The sequence below is a fragment of the Melanaphis sacchari genome, unplaced genomic scaffold (genome assembly GCF_002803265.2).
Source record: "Melanaphis sacchari strain LSU unplaced genomic scaffold, SCAv2.0 Contig37_pilon_pilon, whole genome shotgun sequence".
NCBI lineage: Eukaryota > Metazoa > Arthropoda > Insecta > Hemiptera > Aphididae > Melanaphis > Melanaphis sacchari.
Window position 1 is genome coordinate 44,850 of NW_020271239.1, and position 21,458 is coordinate 66,307.

Consider the following 21,458-nt stretch of genomic DNA (forward strand, 5'->3'; position numbering starts at 1 on the left):
AAATATAGGGTTTCCAAAAATAGTTTATAAATTATGAGTAGATAGATTCATAAACTTATCTGTACAAAAATCTTTTTTTCGGAAAATAAGAAATTTAACTTGGAAATATAGTGTTAGTACACGGTAGCCAATCAACAGGATCTTCTTATATATCAGAAATAGAATAATGATATGATAATACTTGGTAATTGTTCTATAGGTACTAAAAATCATTCCGAAGAAAATTATGCCATTATGAGAAATCTTCATTACAAATCTAAAAGATTAAAACGTTACACATCGTGGTGGATTATTTTCGAAAACCAATTTACGGTTAAATTTGTGTATTTATTTGAAAACTGGACGCTTCCACTCGGTGCTGCTTTTAGTTCATATTATACAAATAATTATAATATTTATATATATATATACATTATTATTATTGTAAACATTAGGCTGTGACGGTGGTCGTCCGTGGAATTGCGTCAAAAATTACACACTCGAGTGAGTGTTTCTAAGTCGGTTTCTTGGTGTGAGTCCGCCGTGTGTGCGTGCGCGTCCCGTGAGAGTCATAGCTACAGTCACCGCCGCCGCCGCCGCGAAGGATTTATTTTTAAATCTCCCGCCGCCTCCGTCTCGCAGCGGCCATCAAAACATCCCAAAGCCACGCGACTTTGGCGGGTCGACGACAAACGTACACGGCTGCTCCTCAGTGTCGCACCAGCAGTAGCTACAGCAACAACAAAAACAACGACGGCAACACCTACTCACTGTTCTCGTCCAAAGACAATCGAAATACTAAAGAAAATTTTAATTAGCGTCGTGTTTTTCACACTCATTTATAACAACTTTTGGACGGTACACGCAGCACGCGCCCGCAAACGCATCATCAGAATAATATAAAACCGTATCGATTTCGTATTTATTTATTTATTTATTGTTTTTTTAGTAAATTTTCTTTCAAAACTACACCGGTCGCGTTCGACCGCGTACGGTATAATATAATAAATAGAATTTTTAAATTTTGCGACGGCGATTTCGACAAGGTTTTAATAGCTGCAACGCCGTCGTCAGCAGTCAGCAGAGATCCGGCCGGAACCGAACACAGACCGCTCCACGTGTCTTACCGGTACGTATATTATGTAATTAAATGAAATCATAAATTATTGTTATAATCAAATCTCGTAACCAAAACTGTAGACTGATCAAAATTGATTGGTTTACGGATTTGTGGTTTTAGTTAAATTCGGTAAAAGCAATAATTGGAGTGGGACAAGTACAGTGTTTATTCCAGACCTTCTATCCCGGGGGGGAAGGATATGGTACATTTTCAAGGGGGTACAATAAGATAATAAGATAAAAGCAAACAATTATTTTATTGTGGGTTGGCGTAGTACTCTTACATTTTTTTTCGGGGTGAGGGAGGGCAATAGCCCCCTTAATAGGTTTGGTTCTTCAAATTTAATTTGACATTTTATCTGTATGGTTACCGTGGTAAGCCAGTAAATCATATTATACAACTATTCGTTTGCACACGTTTTAAAAGTCATTAGAAAGAAGTTATACGTATTAGATAATAGGTACTAAAAACAGATAAGGAAAGAAATGTATGAAGAATGCGAGAATTATTGTATTAATATAGTATACGCTAAAGGCATATTAACCGTTACTGCAGTTATTGTGTGTTTCATGATTTACGTGTTATACGTCTACATAGGTATGTACAACTAAGCTTTAATACAATAACTTGTGTTTTGAGTTATCATGTTATGTACAGAATGAATCATAAACTTAACAATATCTTACAAAAATAGGAAGAATATTTAAATATTTAAATATTGTAAACACTTATTTATGAAAAATTTAAATTATAACATGTTCTTGAAAATGATGTCAGAGCATTGTTTTTTCTCAATAGCCCTAGCCCACGCACAACACAGACAAAACGTATTCACGGAAAATCATATTTTTTCGTTTGTATATTATTGAAATTAATTTTAAAGTAAAAATATAGACAATAATAATGTTGAAAGTATGACATATCGATTTAAAAAATTTATTTTTATTTTTAAAATCAAATAAAGATTCAAGTAGAAAACCTATATGTCAAACTCTCAAAAATATTATCCTCTATAATTTTTTTAATTGGTTATTTTATTCTAAGATTACTAAAAATTATAAAAACGATTTTACGCGATAAGATTTTTTTATCTATGTTGCGCGTGAGTTTAGAATAGAAAATAAATATACGCTGACATCCTCTTGAGTTAAAAAAAATTTTTACTTTGTGTCATCTAACAGTATACTAACAAATAAAAATAATCACTCTGTATATTATATTTATATTTAATACTTTTACATTCAGAAGTAACCATATCGGTACGAATGGTGCGCGTGTTTCCTATCGAAGAATTATTTCTACGGTAACCAATAACCATATATATATATATATATACATGTATTAAGTGTATAATTATATATTAATACAGCATACGCGTACAATATATATTTTAACGTCGACCTCGGATCACCAATAATATGAAACCATGAATAGACATATCATGACCAATACGCTAAATATTAACGCTACGTCGCTACGTACTTCTGTTTAGGAATTGTCAAGACGTATTCGCGTCCATATATGGACAATAATATTATACACCAAACGCTCTATGGATTTAGTTGACGGGTTTGTGCTGCACATTGCGTCACGCATAATATATTTTCGTTTGGGCATATAAATAACATTAACAACATTGTATACAGCGCCACACCATAGGTACACATTTAGTCTTATGTAGTGAGTAATGTGCGGGGAAATCGCTTACCCCCGTAACTACCGAACAAAACATTTTTTTTTTTCGGTGTAATAGTAATTTCTTTGTTTTTAATCAAAATACAAATTAATAATAAATAGTTATTTATTATATAACATATATTAATCTTATAAATTATAATAATATGATACTCGTTGTATGAGTTTTAAAGATTAAAGATGTACCCTCCTGGAGATAACAGTCCCTATTCGTACAATATATTATACAATTAATATTTATAATTCGTATGATATACATTATATATTTATATAAAACACATGTAGATAACTAAGCATCCATTGCAGCCTAATCGAATGTCGGAAGACCATAATAAATTATTTACGAAAGAAAAGTTTTTTTAATTAAACTCACTAAAATCACTCTCGGAAAATAATAATTTTATCACGTTTTTTTTATTTCAGAAGTGTCAGTAGGTACACAATAAATAATAAAAAATTCGCCGCTAGAATGCTATCTGTCCGTTTGTCTTCTATACATAGTGACAATTATCGCGTTTTTACTTTAAGATACAATAATCATCACGGTTTTTTCATTTTGTCTATATTTAACAAAATATGAATACTGTGATACACCATCCGTTTACAGTTGTAGATTATTATTATATAACTAAATATTAATGGTGGATAATACCTACTTGAGGCTGATGAATTAACATGCAATTAACTAAATTAACATAATAATATTATTGTGAAGTAGATACTACTCGACGAGACAACGCTGAAACTAACCTATATAACGATATTAATATATTATAATCGCTTATTGATGATAACGCTGTAATAAAATATTCACGATTTATCTAAATAACATGGTATTATTATGATATAAGATATATTTTGTCAAACTAAACACATAAAAATTCATAAAATCATTTAATTTATTATGAATATAAAGTTACTAAATTTATGATATGTGTCCTAGAAACTATTCTTTAAATGAAAACTCTCCTTTATATTGTAATTCATTTAGTATACAATGTTTTCAAAAATGTTGATGTACATAATATAATTTAAAATTTGAACGAGTAGTTTCTCAATTATTAAAATATTTTTACTGAGTATAATAGTCTATAAAAATATAAAATACACATAACGTTGAATTAAGTATTCATAGAAGTAGTAAACACACTTTGTTCTTAAAAGACTTGCAACATTTTTACAAATTAATATTGTTTATAAATTATCGTTAATTATTAAAATGCTTTAATCACCATAGTCCTCATATTTTCTAAGTAAATTATAATTGACCACTTATTTGTAGTGTACATAAAGTTATATAACCCAAGAACAACTTCTTCAAATTCTGATTTTGATATTCAAAATTATCTGCTAATAATTTACAGTAGAATGAAGTTATGTTTCCATAAAAACTTTTTAAGTATTATAAACAATTTCAAGAATTGGAAAATTTGGTCTTAAAGTATATTTAAAAAATTCAATAATTATATTTTGAATAATTGCAATATTGAAGTTTTTCTTCTTTTTTTGGGAGTGAACATGCTTGGCGGATCTCTCTATGTTTAGTTACTACAGTGTATTTTACATATTTTATGTATTTGCTGTATTGTTTATTATTAGTTAGGTATATAAACTGTATTTTTGATTTTTCTTGTTACTTAATTTGAATTTTACTGTACTTTGGAATAATGCGTGCTTAAATAATTTTCCTATAACTATCCTAATAATTCGTTTTTCGTTGGAAATTGGTGTACAGATTAAAATCATCTCTGACACTTTTTTATTTTTCAGTATTATAATATGTGTCTCACATTTATTACATTATGATTATAAGAATTTATGAATTTATACAATATAATATATAATAATTATTGTATTTAATTATAATTTAAACTATAATTAGGTCTTCGACAGTTGATATTCTGTAGGAATTGTATTTTGCTGTAGTGTTATAATAAGGAAATATATTCATAAATCGTTGGAAGTCTTAAACGGTCAAAACTTATCGTTTATCAATCGTGTGGGATGTATTTTTGTTTACGAGCGCATATTAACTAATCACCGAATATATTATGGGAATCGAGTGTTTTCTTTAAAACAAGATAATTTAATATATTACCTTTACATAAACACTTGTTTACACAATATGGCTGCTGTTTATTTAACACATGTTTGTGTTAAAACGAATTGACGCTTTAAGTATTTGTAATACTAAAAAAAAAAAAATGTATCAATAAAATAGTGATAACTTTTTTTTTCTCTATATTTTATGGAGTCATGTGAAACGCACAAACGTCGTATATACGTCCTTTTATTTACAAATACATTTATAATTATATTTATATATATTTATATAACGAAAGTTTTTTTCACCCGCCGATCAGTCATATATGGGTAGGCATTAAAGTGTTAAGAGTTAAGCAAATCATTTCGAAATTAATCGATTAAACACTTTAAACCGTTTTTATCAATCTATAATAATAATAATAAAAATTTTCACAAACTTGTGACTCTATGAATTAATATTATCGAAATATTAATATTATTTAAATTTAATTACAAATATTTGATTTTACTGTCAGTTATATTATATTAATTAAAAACTATGTTATAGTTCTGTTATGGATTTATATTATGAATTAAAATGCATTTTTGCATGACTCAATTTATATAATTTCAGTTTAATACATGAAACACTAGCAAAATATTGTTTTAATGACCTGTGTGGACTGTGTGATATCTAATTTATTTAATATGGTTAAAGTTCGTTTAAATATTTGGTTTAATCGATGCAAAATCTCTCGGCTGACTATAGAACCGTTTTCGTATGTTTCCTAATTTTATGAGCAATATGCATGCAAATCAAATTATAAAACTAAAGCTAAAAAAATATAAATTAGATTAAAAACTCAAAAAATACCAAAAAGTGTTTAAAAAAAAGTACAGAACGTAAATAAATATAAACGTCGTGTAATCGGTGTTATTCAGTATTCATCAAAGTAAATTTATTATTATTGACTATTGAAAGAAAATCCAGTATTGACAAAAATAGATGTTCTAAATTAAAAAAAAAAAACTTATTGCGTTATATATGAGTACATAACAAAGTAGTATTAGCGATTTGAAATGTGGCCAAAACTTGCATTACCTTAACCTCCTTTGTCTACCAAAATCTCGCGATTAGATTCATGAACGTTCGTTATTCAAAAAAAAAAAATAATAAATAACAAATTTCACATCATACAAAAAGCGTGAATCTCGAAATTTTAAATTTACTGTATTCGTATAAACCAGTTTATTCCTTTGGTACGTTTACATTTGTAAATTTAATATTCAGTCGAATCTTAGACCGTAATATTCGTAAAAATAATGAAATATTATTAAATGTGTTAATGTTAACGAAAAAAAAAAAAAAATTAATCAAAATAAAATTTATAAAAAAAAATAATAAGCCCACAATTATCTTTAAAAATGGTTTTTCATATTTTATAAAATAATATAAATTTAAAAACATGTAATACAAAATCCGAAAAAATGTCAGCCCTTTTGGAATATTATTATTTTTAGTTGGAATTATCTGATTGCGTTAAGACTAACTGCACCATTAATGGTAAAATTCAGTTATTGCTCCATATTAAAGAATCGTGGATGTTTATGAGTTTATGACACTTTCATATTTTTTGGAATCTAAAATTGTTTTAAAAACATTGAAAACAAATAAATTTTAATTAAATTACAAATAAAATAGAGTAAAAAAATAAAATTTACGTAAAATTAATGTTTTAAAATAATTTAAATAATTAAAAGTTAAAATTTAAATCTAAATCTAAGAGTTGGAAGTGAACTGATTTTAAGGAATTTAGTATAGGCAACATTACGTACGTAAATGCGCGATGTGCGAGCGTGGGTGTGAAGGATATAAATGCTGTAAATAATAATTTAAGTGGAACAAGGTTTATCGAACACACAGCTGTTTATTAGGGACACCTCTCTTAATGGATAAAACAGATAAGATCTCTACAATATTTTGACTTATTTTGACCTGTCTATAATGGCCTCTTTATATGAACAGGCTGTAATATTTCGCACAATTTCAATGGCATGTTAACGAGCAGTATTAGTTCAAATTCAAATTTAATTAGCGAAGTCCAAAAATGATTCGTAAATTTTAACTAATATATAGTTAAAATATTATATATAAAGTACGACCAATCGTATTTTATACAAAAATTAACGCCATTATAATATTATGTATAAAATGTAAGACGTATTAAAAAAATAATTTGCAATTATAATTTTTCTATTATAACATAATATTTATTTTTATTTATTAGTATTAATTATTTAATAATATTGTTAATATATATATAATAATAAAAATCATAAAAATTATAGATAATAATATTATGTACGTATGTGTTGTTTTTATACATTTCAATAAAACATTTTCATTTTATATTATGTGCATATAAATTTTACAATAAAAACTGTTTATATAATGAACACCTGTCTATTAAGGACGCATTATTGATAGTTTCGTGAGTGTCCGCAATAGACAAGTTTCATTAAATAATAATAATAATAATAGTAATAATATGATCATTAGTGTGTCCCAACTTTCAACCAACCCATAATACTTCGTAAGTCATCAACAATGTGTATAAAACTAAAAATATATTTTGTTCTAGCATGACCATGAAAAATGAATAGTGGGACAAAAATTCACCTTGTTTCGGTTATATAATTCTTATTTTAAAATAAATTAATATGATTTTTGTCATAGACACGTAGGTGGTAAACGTTATTCAAGAAAATTAAAGTTTTCGGAAAAAAATAAATATTTGAAATATAGATAGGTACTACACTTTCTCTCCACCCCTTCTTAAGGATCACAATTTGATTTAAAATTTGAAATCGTACTTTTAAAACTATATTTGGGTTAGTGTACCACGCTACTAATTTATTAGCAAACATAATAAACAATTTAAATTTGATATTATTAAACCGTATATTGTAAAAATAAGTATTCCTGATGTGAAATTTCGTTTTTTATTACGGGATCGTAAAAACTATATTATCTACTAAACCGCTCATGAGTACATTCAAATTTGACGAACTTGACAACTACTAATAAACGCGAAATAAAAACACCCTGTTAGTTTTGTTAGGATATTATTTAATGTAAAAACATTCAAAGAAACGTTTAAATTCAAATCTATTCGTACAAGTGGTGAATTGTGTACTATAATAATACTACATAGTTTTAAAATTATTGAGTCCGGAGTAAGGGTGTCTTAGCCATTTCGGCATTTATGAAGAGGTGCAAAGTAGAAAAACTTCTAATTACGTAGCGTAGCAGCTAAACACATTTTAAGCATTCAGACTCTAAGGGAAGTCCTCCGTTGTCCATATTTAATGTATTTAATTGTAATCCCGCTTTTCATTCAAGATGAGTTTTAAATACACCAGTCAAACAATATTACAAACATTTTTAACGGAAAACATAAAGATTCTTATCGTCTATATGTTTATAGATTATAAGCTTTATTAGAAACACTGTAAATTACCATAGAAACAATAATTTATTAATTTTGTTTTTCAATAATATTTAATGGATTAAAAGAATTAAAATAAATGTAGAAAAAAAAGTTATCTACTTATTACTTTCTTCATTTGAGAGAGTTTATTAGTAATTGTGGATTTAAGTTCTTCCTAAGACCCTCTTATTTGTGTAAATGCTATGCAGTGTCGAATCTACGTAATCGGTGTGACTGTGAAAACTACCGATCCCCTTGGTTGTTTTTATTATGTTAGCTGACGAAGTATCCTATTGGCGCTCAATGTGTAGTATTTTTACGTACATAATTATAATGGTTTTTAATGTCGTAATTCGTTATTTTAATATATCTCACATCCCAACACACCACCATAACAATATATATTTATAATATATGTTGTACTAAGGGGAACAAAACAAAATGGGCGCCAAATTTTTTATTTTTGTAAATGTACCTAGGTACTTAAAAAAATAAAAAACATATAAATAATAATATTATTAGGTCTATTACAAGAATACTAACGTGGAGGCTAAACGAAACAAGAAAAAATTATCAATAACAGTGCGCATATCCAAAATTAAAATAATGTAAAAATGTCATAAAAAATATTTTATTATTATTATTATGGTTCAATAATATTTTAGATTCTGAGCGGAGCGATGAATGTATGGATTTTATTTTATTTCATTTCATTTCATTTTGTATATTTTTCATCACTTTTTAGGACTGTAAAAAGACTTAGCATTTCAATTTTGTGCGCAATTTCTGATAGCAAGAGTAGTATTTATAACTGTTACTTTTGGAAGGGTAAATTTGAAAATGCTTATAGTATCTATATTTTTTAAAACAATCTGTTAAAATTCAAACATTTGTTAAAATTACAATATATTTATTAAAATAATTGTTTGATAATCTTGGTCAGGATTGTTGACTAAGTGATTTCGATTTTTATTTTTATTTGATGTCAATAAAAAATTCTAGGCTCAGTTAAAAGTTTAATAATTTAATAGAAAGTTTTTTTATAAATTGTTAATGTAATTAAAAAACAAAAACTGTATTTTAAATACACAATAATGTTTTACGAATTTTTATTGATAAAATTACGAATTTCGTCAAAATTGTAAAAATTGTAAAATTATTTCGTAGTTAAATATTTTCAAGATTTTTAATATTTATGCATAAGGTTTGAAAAATTGATCAAAGGTCCCTTTTAAAGTTAAGTGGTTTCTCACTAAAATTACAAAAAATAATTAACAAATATTTTTTATTAAATATAAAATCAATTAATTGAAAATATCAATATCAATAACATAAAGTATAATATTATATAATATAAGCTGTTTTCGTTCAGAATTATTTAACACATATATTCATATAATATATTACAGTGATTTATCCAATAGGTACCTACGGAGTGGTAAAGCGTTTATCTATTTTCAATCATTTTTTCCTGTGCAAAAATTAAAAAATAGTAAAAAGAATATTGCATTATAAATTAAAAATATATAGTTAAATGACGTATGAATGTTCTAATATATATATAAAGTTCAGTTGTACAGATGTAATTTAACTAGGTAAATAATTAAATATGTATAATTGTATAAAAATAGTATATTGGTATGTAATACGTTTTGTATTAATATCACGAAAAATGTAATGGTATAATACAATATGAAAATACTTTTAGGTAGGTACAACAATATTATGAATATACTGTCTTCCGACGTTATAGGCTGTTAGCCAGAGATTCCCAATCAAGGTGCCGCGAAATTATTTGAAATATATTTTTTTAAATGTAATATGTTTATACAGCATTATAGTATTTACCTACACCTTACTAATTTTGTTTGTACTTATGCACTGATAAATAAAACCGAAGTAGTCTATAGGGCCTAGGGTGCCTACAGATTCTTAGAAAATAACTGAGGGTGCCGCGAGTAAAAAAAAGTTTGGGAATCTTTGCTGTAAGCTGCAGTTGGTAGTTAAAGACATTGGAATAGAGCTTAATATTATAGTAGATTCTAGAGTATATCACGACGTGTAAATTCATGCCGATTGTGTGATTTTGCCATATTTACTGCTAGGTAGGAAAAACGCGATATACCTATTAGGAAATAATAGTTAGTGGGAGGAAATACATTTGCCTGCATAGTCCCTCGGTGTTATGTCACAACGCCTTAGCTAGCCAAATAAAAAAAAAAAACCTATGTATACTTTGTATAGTATTAGTTCACTCTTAATATTTTTCGTAAACATAATATTAATTCCTCCGCGGCAGCAGAGAATGCAAAACGCGACAACAACAATTATTATCGTGTCTTTGTATTGTTATTATTTATTATTATTATTAATATTCGATTACATCACAGGTACGCCACCGGCAGAGGGCGCGGTTCACGCAGCCCGACGGCGACGACGATCATCACCACCACCACCACCACCACCGCCACCGACGAGACCCAACGACAGTCGGTGTCGTTTTTTTTTCGAATATAATAATAATATAATATAATATAATACCTACCTAAACGAATTATTTGTTTCGCGTGTCTACGTCGAAATCTCGTAATCACATCGTACACACGCACAGGCGCTGCGCACGCCCGCACACCTCACACCAACACTAGCGCACGCGCACGCACACAAGCGCGAAACCGGTATGTCAGCTGTGGCGGCAGTGGCGGCGGCGTCGGCGGCGGCGACCGCGACGGACGACCCGGACGGATACGAAGCCGGCAGTCAGGAGGACGACATGGGAGCCGCCGAACGGGACTTGGCCGAGGACGCGCGCTGGAAGCTTATCCAGCAGAACACGTTTACCCGGTGGGCCAACGAACACCTGAAGACGGCCGGTAAGGCCATCGGCAATCTGGAAACGGACTTGGGCGACGGGCTCCGGTTGATCGCACTCATCGAGGTGCTCAGCGGCAAGCGATTGCCCAAGCACAACAAACGGCCCACGTTCCGGTCGCAGAAGCTGGAGAACGTGTCCGTGGCGCTCAAGTTCCTCGACGACGAGAACATAAAGCTGGTCAACATAGGTATGTACGGCACGACAATATAGTAATAATAACACATACGCATATTCCGTAGGCACTCGAGCGTAAACAAATATTTGCCTTTGTCCGGACGCATTTTTTTTTTTTTTTATAAAATGAGAATTTGGCAGTAGGATTTAGTCTTAAACTTTTAGCGATTTGAAATTTGTTGGGGGTTCTGCGGATTTCGTATTAAAAATACACTATAGTTGGTGTCGGGTTTTAATCAAAAGTGCATTATTTTTTTGGGTGCTCCGGGATAATGCTTCCCAGTATGTAATTCGTTTTATGTATCAGATTTTTCAAAGGTGAAACTTTAGTTTTTAATATTTTCGGGTCATCTTATTCATTTAATACATATATATATAAAATCATGTACTAGGTGTCTATGTCCAAGTATTTAAAGTAATTTAAGAATTTTAAAATATTATTTTTATATTAGTTTTTAATTATTTTTCGTCTGTACCAAATAATTCTAATCGTTCTATCACATAATATGAATATAGTAACTTTTTCATCTATCTCCAGCAATTATCGGATATAGTATCTTATAACGGAACTCAAATAAAATTGGTCAATTAGAGATGGATAAATAATTAGTTAAGTTGAGTATCAAGTAAATAATCCGAAAATTAATCCATCGTTATTCTATCACTTGCATGCCTTTGCGTTGGTTTATTTTTTAAAGACATTATTGTATTAAAAAGGCAATTCTTATGAAATTTTTTTTTTCAAAATTACGAAAATCATTAATTAATACCCTATGAAATACTTTTATTATTACTGATATTATACATACATAACTATTCCAGCTGACAGTCTTAAGTATTATAATATTATTATTTTGATATACTTAAGTATATACGTACTTAAAGTATGTTGATATTGTTATTATAATATAGGTAGAAAATATAATAATTATGAGATAGGTACATTTACTTAGATTTAATTTTGTAGGTAACGAGTTAGTTAAATGCAAGGTAATACTACACGTTGACTACGATTCAATCACGGTAATGATTTTCGTCAAAATTTCGCATTTATATAAAACACCTCGAAAACTAATCTATCTGTATACAAATTTAATATTTAATTAACCTACTTTTGATTTCAATTGTCCACTACAACATGAAATTCGATAATATTATTGTACATTATTAAAGCTATGATGTCGCTCTGTTGTACATTTCGTGTGTACCTCATCATTGAGTAGGTCACAGTAATTTTGTAAATTTTAAATCAATGACAAATGATTGTGTACAAAAAATGATTCTTTCTATTTATCGTTTAAATATTAAATTTCGTAAAATTTTTAACTAAAATGCCTATAAAAGTTGATTTTGTCAAAACTCGGTGTTGCGTAAATTTTACTACTTTTCAGTATTTTTTCTTTTTATCGATTGCAATATATCTATTGATCCGTTTAAAATTTAAAACATGTTTACTGATATGTTAGCATATTGTACTATAATCTATAATACAAATAGCCTTGTTAAAAAGTCCCACAATCCCGTTAATTTTTCGCGATGTATCAAACATAAGCAGTGTCAAGGTCTGCTCGATGCCTATTATTAGGTATATCCAAGATTAACATCATGTAACCGCTATCCTTAAAAATGGGGCAAGGATTTTTTTATGTTAACCCTAGTAATTTATACTTACTATTGTGTTCTAAATATTGATGCTTATATAATTTTAAAATTAAAAATACGAGTTTATATTTAAAAAATAGTATATTATAGTTAATTAAATGGTTGATTTCATGGACAATTTAATTTTTATTAAAATAACTTGTAGACAATGATTTTAATATATAACTCAAATTATTTTACTATAATACTTTTGGTAATTATTTCGAATTTTAAGCCATGTGTTTTTTTGATTAATAAGAATTTGACTAAATTAATTATTGTTATTCTTTGTACATTTACTGGGTATATAATTTATTGTTTTCTGCTTTCTCAGTTTCACAATTGTAATACATAAGATATATTTATAAAAATACGTAATTTATTTAAAAATATATCAGACAATAACATACAAATTTAAAAAATACTTTGAATAATTAATAAGACATAATATAATGTCCTAACTTAATAAATACTAAATTAATGCAATTTATGTAAGAATAAGCAATTCAAATTTTCAAACTTTAATTTACGATCTTATGAAACGCATTTTGAACTTATCCATCATACTATGTAGGTACCGTTGACCAGAAAAATATGCAAATGAGCAAATGTTTATGAAAGTCCTTGCTCTAATTAATAACATAGGTGAATACACATAAAAATTTGTTTGTACGCCCGTGTACGACGCACGTATTAGTTGATACACGTATTAAAATGTTAATGAGTACACTAATCATACTAGCTATTTTTTTTCTAAATTCATTTTATATTTTTGTCTAAAAATATATTCAGCACGAGAATTTGACATAGGAAATATTACAGTATTAATGAAATATGTCAGCCGTCAGCGAAACGAATTACTTATGGATTATGCAGGTCATTTTAAGGGCGTGTTACAAATCATTGGTGTTAAATGCTAACGGTTAACTTTAAACTCTTTTAAAATTACCCATCTTTATGTTAAATTATTTATGTATACGATAATATTTATATTATCAATTAATATGCTTTTAAAAATTATTATCAAAAATCCCGACGTTTACACTTGTGCGTGATTTTGTATTTGCAATACTTTTAAATATACATTAACGTGTTTGTTGTTTTTATCAAGAGTTCAAACATTGTTTTTAAAACAAATCATAGTGCACATTTTTATGTATATTTATACCACTATTGAAACGTGGCGTATAATATGTCTTTCCTTACTGTTAAAATCATATAATCACGTAGATATGTAGGTATATACAGTATGATTTTGTTAACTTAAAATAATGGTTATTGCAGTCGATTTTTGCGTTTTATAATAACATATAGGGAACTAGTAATATAAAATTAAATTTTTCATTTCTTTTATTGCTTTGATTAGATTTTTTATTTTAATGATGCGATAGAAATACCTATATTTAATTTGTAATTTCATATATTGAAGAAAAATGTTTTATTTTTAAGTATCAACCTATAAACAGTATAATTATTATTTCTGTGTTTTTATTTATAAGCCTTCATAAAATTTAGAAAAGATGTATGAAGTGACCGTGTAAAGCATTCCACAGTTCAGTTTCACTTCTCCAAAGGTGTAGGCTTTTTTTAAGGTAGTCATAGTTCATTTTTTTAAAAAAATTATTTGTTATTTGGACGTTGATATTTTTAGAAAAGCGTACTGATCATCAGGAGTGTGGCAAAATGTATTTACAAATATAAAACTAAACAGGTACAAAAATTGTTTTGTTTTTCAAAAAAAAACTATTTTAAATAGTATAAACTACACAGGGGCGTACCTAGAATTTTTTCAAATGGGGTCCAAATTTTTTAACATTTAAAAAGTATAAAACAAATTATGTCAATAAAAAAACAACAAACATTCAGATTCATGAACTTTTAAATTGCTTAAAAAAATTAGTATAAAATAAGTATAAGTATGATTAAAATTAAACAATGTGTAAATACTGTCAATTGATGAGAGGGTCGAGATCCGAACCCCCTTCCCCCTATGGTGTGTGCCTTTAAAACCATCCATATATTTATGAGTCTAAAATGTGGTACTAAGTGACATACTGGAATTAATGACCAAAACAATATGTGTCGCTTGTATAATCAGTTTTGTTACAAGCTGCGTACTTTCAGGGTTGAAAGCAAAATTCAAAATGATTAATTGTAAAATACGCAGCTAAGACTAAATTCTGCTGCAGGATTCGATAGGTTTTAAACTGGAAATACATTTAAATACCTATATTATATATGTTATAGACATAATTAATTTTTATCCTCGTAGTATTTTCATTCCTGTTATATTATAGTGAGTGGTATTGGCTATTTTTAAAGGCACTCTAAAACATCACTCTACAGGAACAAATCGATAACGAACAGCTATTAAAATTTAGCTTGTAAACCGTCGTTATCATATATCACTTATTATACATGATGTTAGTGTATGTAGGTAGTTTACGCCGAGTTTGTTTGTTTTTGCCATATTTTACGACGTCATAAAAAACCACCCAGCGCACATGCATTGATGTTTATGTTGTATACAGTTTCTCATAAGTTACGGTGTCTTCATAGGTGTATACGACCGATACTAAAGCAAGATATCGGCTATACTATTCTGCGCTAGATCACAAATAAACATTTGCCTTTTTCGTAAAATCGATTGGAGAAAATGTCATATCGTAAACGCCGCCATAATAAATTAATGAATAATACTGCAAATGCATTTTTGTAGATGTTATAAATTGATAAGCGATGTTTTAATTTATAATCTTTTATTGTTAATGATTAATTATTATGTATGTTTATATTTAATACTATTCGGTGTGGTGTAGGTCGCCATTCAAAGATTTTCTATTTTTATAATTTCTCTACTAACACACGCTGTCGTCGTATACGTCGTATGTAATTCGTAAGTATAAATTTTATTTTACTCGATACTTGGTCTACAAATAAAAACACTATATTACTTCTTATTAACGTTATCGTACTATTATTTTAATAATGTATATTTTATATATTAAAATGCATGAAAATCTCACGTTGTTATAACATTGAAATGTATAAAGATAAAATCACAATATTAGTTGTACACATTTAGAACGTTTCGATGTTTAAAATCGTGCATCGTTTGCATGTTAGTATATGGAGATTGCCGTATTTAAGAATAGGCATAAATTTATGAGGTATCTATGTAATATACTGTTCATATTATACTGTTTTATGTGGTGTGAATCTTATAATATTATCATAGAGACAGGCACGCGTCGTTTAACCTGTATCGGCAGGTGCAGGTCGACAATCTATTGATCCGAGACGTAAGTGCAATCGCTTGAAATGTTTGTAAATCTATGACTTATTTTGTTTTTCATGTAGATACTTGAAATAATGTAGGTATCTACCTGTAATATACATGTAGGTTAATCTTTTTATTTAATGGCTACATATTTTTTAATAAATTAACGTTTTTTATCGTCTACTTAAAAATAGTAATGTATTAGTACAGCGGTTCCCAAACTTTTTTTTTCCGCGGTGCTCTTTTAGGGGCACCAAGTTAGCCACGGTGCCCTGCTGTATACAACATGAAAGATAGAATAAAAAAAGTACTCATTGAGAACCAATGAAACGTAGACCGTGGTGCACAGTTTGGGAACCGTTGTATTAGTATATTAAAAGGATACTATAATTCATGGAAACTTAGATATAGATATATTGTATATACAGCTTATACTAATTATTGTTTATTATTATAGTTTTTCTTATTCCAAATTAAACTAAGAAAATTATATTTTACTTTTTTTTTAACATTTGATTAGAAGCATATTATGAGTAAAATAAAATTAAATAAAACTAAATTTATTTATATATTATTTATTTAAAGTAACATATACTTGCTCTAAACATTTTTACTTATATATTACTAGCTGAATTACCCGGCTTCGCTCGTGTGTAGTTTATGCTTTCTTAAAATGACTGTAATGAGTAATGTTGAATAAAATTAAATTGTGAATAACAGATCACACATAGGAGTATTTGGTACAATCTTGTGAACTAAAATCGGAAAAAACGTTTAATAGTGTCGTAACAAAATGGGAACATAAAAAAAAGGCCTGTTCTTTTATATATATATAAGGATATGTAATAACTCGATATCGATACAATAAGTATGTTTATCGTGAGACGACCAAATGAACCAAAATGTTCGATGCTTCTTCACTCTCCATGCTATTATATGAAGGTATCATTGAAGCATTGCACACACACACAACAATTCAAAATTATCTGTACCTAAATTAATACACAAAGGGGCATAACACATAAGGTACATAATAATATAAAATTAAATTATATTTCATTATATCACGTCTTTGAGCTTTTGATTTGTTTTTTTTTCGGTTGTATGTAAAATGTTCATCTCCTGTTCGATATTTACATAACAAGCGCCACAGCTGTTCATTATCAGCTTAGTGTATGTATTAAATATATGCACTATCCGTATTATTTTAAAGCCCGCAGAATATTATAATAGAAGTATATTATTATTTTCTAATTTTAGTACATTATATTTTTATCCGAATTCCAAATAAAACCAGCGTTAAATAATTAAAAGGATATACATGTAGCATATGCAGGCTTTATGCTGCAGTGATCGTAAGCTCGCCTCAGAGTAGGTGGGCGCCATTTGTTATTGCTACTTTTTTGTATTTTTTTTTTGTATTTTTTTTTTTTTTTTTTTAAACGGACATGATCTCATGATTTATACGTCACACAAAATTACTACACACATAACTTAAAATTATGACGTATTGCTCATAGTAATATTTTTATACTTGCAACCATATTATTGTTACCAAAATCTAAAAAAAGACACACAATTATTGCATACAATATCATCTAGACTGTGAATCGTAATAAAAATAATATGTAGGTACTTTAGTTGTAGTAGGTTGGCATAGGTACCTACGTTCTTATCCACGGTAAATAATTATCATACTTAAGTTACATAATATGCACGTATAATAATTAAACCTAGATATTATATGTTAATATTCAAACAAATTGTCATGATAATAAAACAAATAATAATATTATATTGTTGCTTACATTGTATATTAGGCACTGAACAACTTTACACACAAAAATCAAATATGTATTATTATTATATGTTATATATTCATATAGTATAATAATATATATTATATTGTAACATTTGTTACTAATTTAATTTTGATCGACGATTTTCTTATTATACCTTAATACCTATTTATTATTTAATTTTTGGATTAACTTGCCTCCAATGAATTGTTCTAAGTTATAAATTTGTCGTCGCCGTGCCGAACACACTCTCAACATCCGACCGTTAACATAAATAATGTGTGGCGAGTGTATTTGGATCATAATATATTTAATATTTAATTATGTGTTCTGCAATATTATTCTTTTGTGTGTTGTTCTGTTTATGGTGATCTATAAGGCTCAAGTTCCTACGGAAAATGTTTTCCATATTTATTTCACTCTCAAACATCCAAAAATCGTGCTAGGTCTGCATTACACACTATACAAAGTATGTTAACAGGTAGTGTTTAATATGTAATATAATAGTCAATTGATGGTTATAAAATATCTCGTCATACATTAAAAATCGTATAATAATCATCCATATGCCAATTGTTTAATTCAACCATCGTCCCTGGAGTCATAAACTCACAACACAAATATGTTCTTTACGCATTTAATTGCGTGTTTCCGACCATTTTTATTTCATTCGTGTAGCTATTAACCACAAAATATATTAGACATCCGCGAACGTGACGAATTTCTTAATAACTGTTGTAAAGTTTATACAACCACACTCAAAATTTGCACTATCGTCAGTAATAACACACATATATTCACCAGTGACATTATATTATTTCCGCAACCAATTATTTTTAATTTGCGAAATATATTGATTATTTGCGTTGGTTTTAAACAATTGAGCTAAGTTCCTCAAATAAAACTTTTATTTTTATTTTTTATTGTTTCCGCAATAAAATGTATTCATGTTTCGGCTATTAATCAACTCGCTAAAATAGTGTCATAGGAGTATAGGACTATAAAACAACTGTCGATCGATCAATATTTTAATAAATGAAATATAAATTTAAAATTTAGTTATTAATAATCCCATTTTAACGTAATATAACTACAACTCGAGTTCATATGAGTGACTTTAAAAATGTATATTTAACCGAAACAAAAATCGAACGCTGAATAGAAAATTACTTTATAGTTTTAGACATTGTTTAGAAAAATTATTTTAAAGAAAATTATAGATAAGTCTGTGAAAGTTCGTAAAATATTAAATAAAAGTTTTGAGTTGAGTATAATATGTATATAACTGTTTTACTCAAATAGATATTTACCTAACTTATTTTAAGTTTTCTATTGAATATATTTTTTTTTTGTCATCGTATTGTAAATATGTAATATTTTAATCGAGAGCTATTGTATTAAATATCGACACGTTTTCTAAGAAATCAAAAATTTTAGTCACAACGAATAACTTAGCCCAGTAAAATAATAACTATTAATAATAATATATATATATATACTCGTGTCACACTTGAGTTTGATCTCGTACGTACGAGACTCGATCATGAGCACCCGGTAATTATTATAACGCATATACCTACTAGCCTCATAAATCATAAATCTGTCATAAATAGATACCTATAGGTATGAAGTAATAAAAAGTGGAAGTTGTATATCATCATAATACAAGAGTGTTAAATCGTCAATTTATATTTTATTCTTTGATTTTACATACACAATTCATTGGCCTTCGAAAGCTCCATTTTTAATCCGTCCAATCTTGTAAATATATTTAAAACCAAAATCAGTTATTAACTCACGAAAACAATATTTTTTAGTACCAGCTTTAGAGATATAGGTATATTTAATTATCATAGACAATAGTGAAGGTTTATTTAGAAATTAAACAATTTGTAGTTGAGTGACTTCTTCAACTCACATACGGTACACCTTTAACGTGCTTCTATTTAATTTTTTATTAGTTTTCCAATATTATAGTATTCATATATATATATATATATATATACATAATATATAGTATAACTATATATATATATAGTTATACTATAAGTTTTGTCCCTATCTATATGTTTTATTCTGAAATATTTTACGATAATGACTTTGTTTTTAATATAATTTTAACTAAGTATTGTATTTACTATTTCAAGTTAGTACGATTATTTTTCACGCAAATGATTACAAATGTATTAAAAAATGACACATCATTGGTTAGAGATCAGTTTACCTGAATTTATTACAGTTCAAGATTGGTCCACAGAAAGTCCAGAACTCAATTCTTTAGACTACTTATTATGGAGTATTTTGAAGGAGAAGGCTTGCTATAAATTTCGTCGAAATACAGGGTTATTAAAAGCTGATTTGGTAGAATCAGCTGTCTCAATATCGTTAAAATAGTGATGCGTGCAGTAGTAGACAAGTTGTCAGATCGTTTGAAAAAATGTGTAAATCTAAATAATATACATTTCGAATAGTAATTATTTTTTTCTAGTTACTAACTTAATAAAGAACAAATAACATTAGATATTATTTTATATTTACTTTCTTTTATGTATTTAATATTTCAATACACTTTATCATGAGAGACAAAACTTATGGCACGATTAGGTACATGGTAATTAATAAAAAAATAAGTCACAAATCTATATTTTGAGACCCATGTTAATTTTTATGTTTCAATCTCTATGTGCAGGTACTTTTAATATTAATATTGTCAAATATTTTACGATGAATTTTGGAAATTGTTCATTTTAATTAATTTTACGTTGTTTGAAGCTATTTTCTGAAATTATTATGAAAATAGGTATTGTAAATAATTATTGAAGTACTGATTTTTACGGCGTTTACTATATTTATGTCGTATAGAGACATGAAATACATACACCAAGTACGATCGTAAATCTTTCGGTTATTATAGACAATTTTTTTTTTAGTTCGCAAAAACATTCGCTTGTTCATCTTTATATAACACACGCATTCGTGTTTCGTCACGTTTTGAAATGATTACGGTTTTTATTCACAAACTAGTTCAATATGATATTGGCTTATTATTACTACAAATTATTTTTGTATAATGTATGTACCACTCTTACAATATAATACACATGTTATGTCTTATGTATAGTATATACATATGTATATCACAACAATAACAGTAATAAATAATAACTTTCATAGGATTTATTTTTTTTATGTATTATCATAAATAATTTAAAACAATTGATTTTTAAGATACGAAAAAGTAAAAAAAAATAATATTATTTATATACTTTATTTATGTACCTACATTTTAATATAAATATGTGTAACGTATGACTAAGACTTAAATATTTTGGAACATAATCAAAATATAAAAACGATAAAATTGTAAACGAAACTTGAG

At 27.7% G+C, this 21,458-nt stretch overlaps 1 protein-coding gene across 2 annotated transcripts in view; it reads left to right on the forward strand.

Annotated features, from left to right (window-relative positions):
• Positions 1-679: 679 nt before the first annotated feature.
• Positions 680-21,458, forward strand: part of LOC112597111 (filamin-A) — a 112,005-nt gene continuing 91,226 nt past the window's right edge. Inside the window, exons 1-2 of one of the 2 annotated variants that reach the window (XM_025343034.1) lie at positions 680-1,108; positions 10,701-11,372. In XM_025343034.1, coding sequence (XP_025198819.1) covers positions 10,991-11,372 — 382 coding nt within the window. In that variant the 5' untranslated portion in view covers positions 680-1,108; positions 10,701-10,990. Of the gene's footprint in view, positions 1,109-10,700; positions 11,373-21,458 lie in introns of those variants that run through there. The other variant, XM_025343035.1, reaches the window with a different exon arrangement.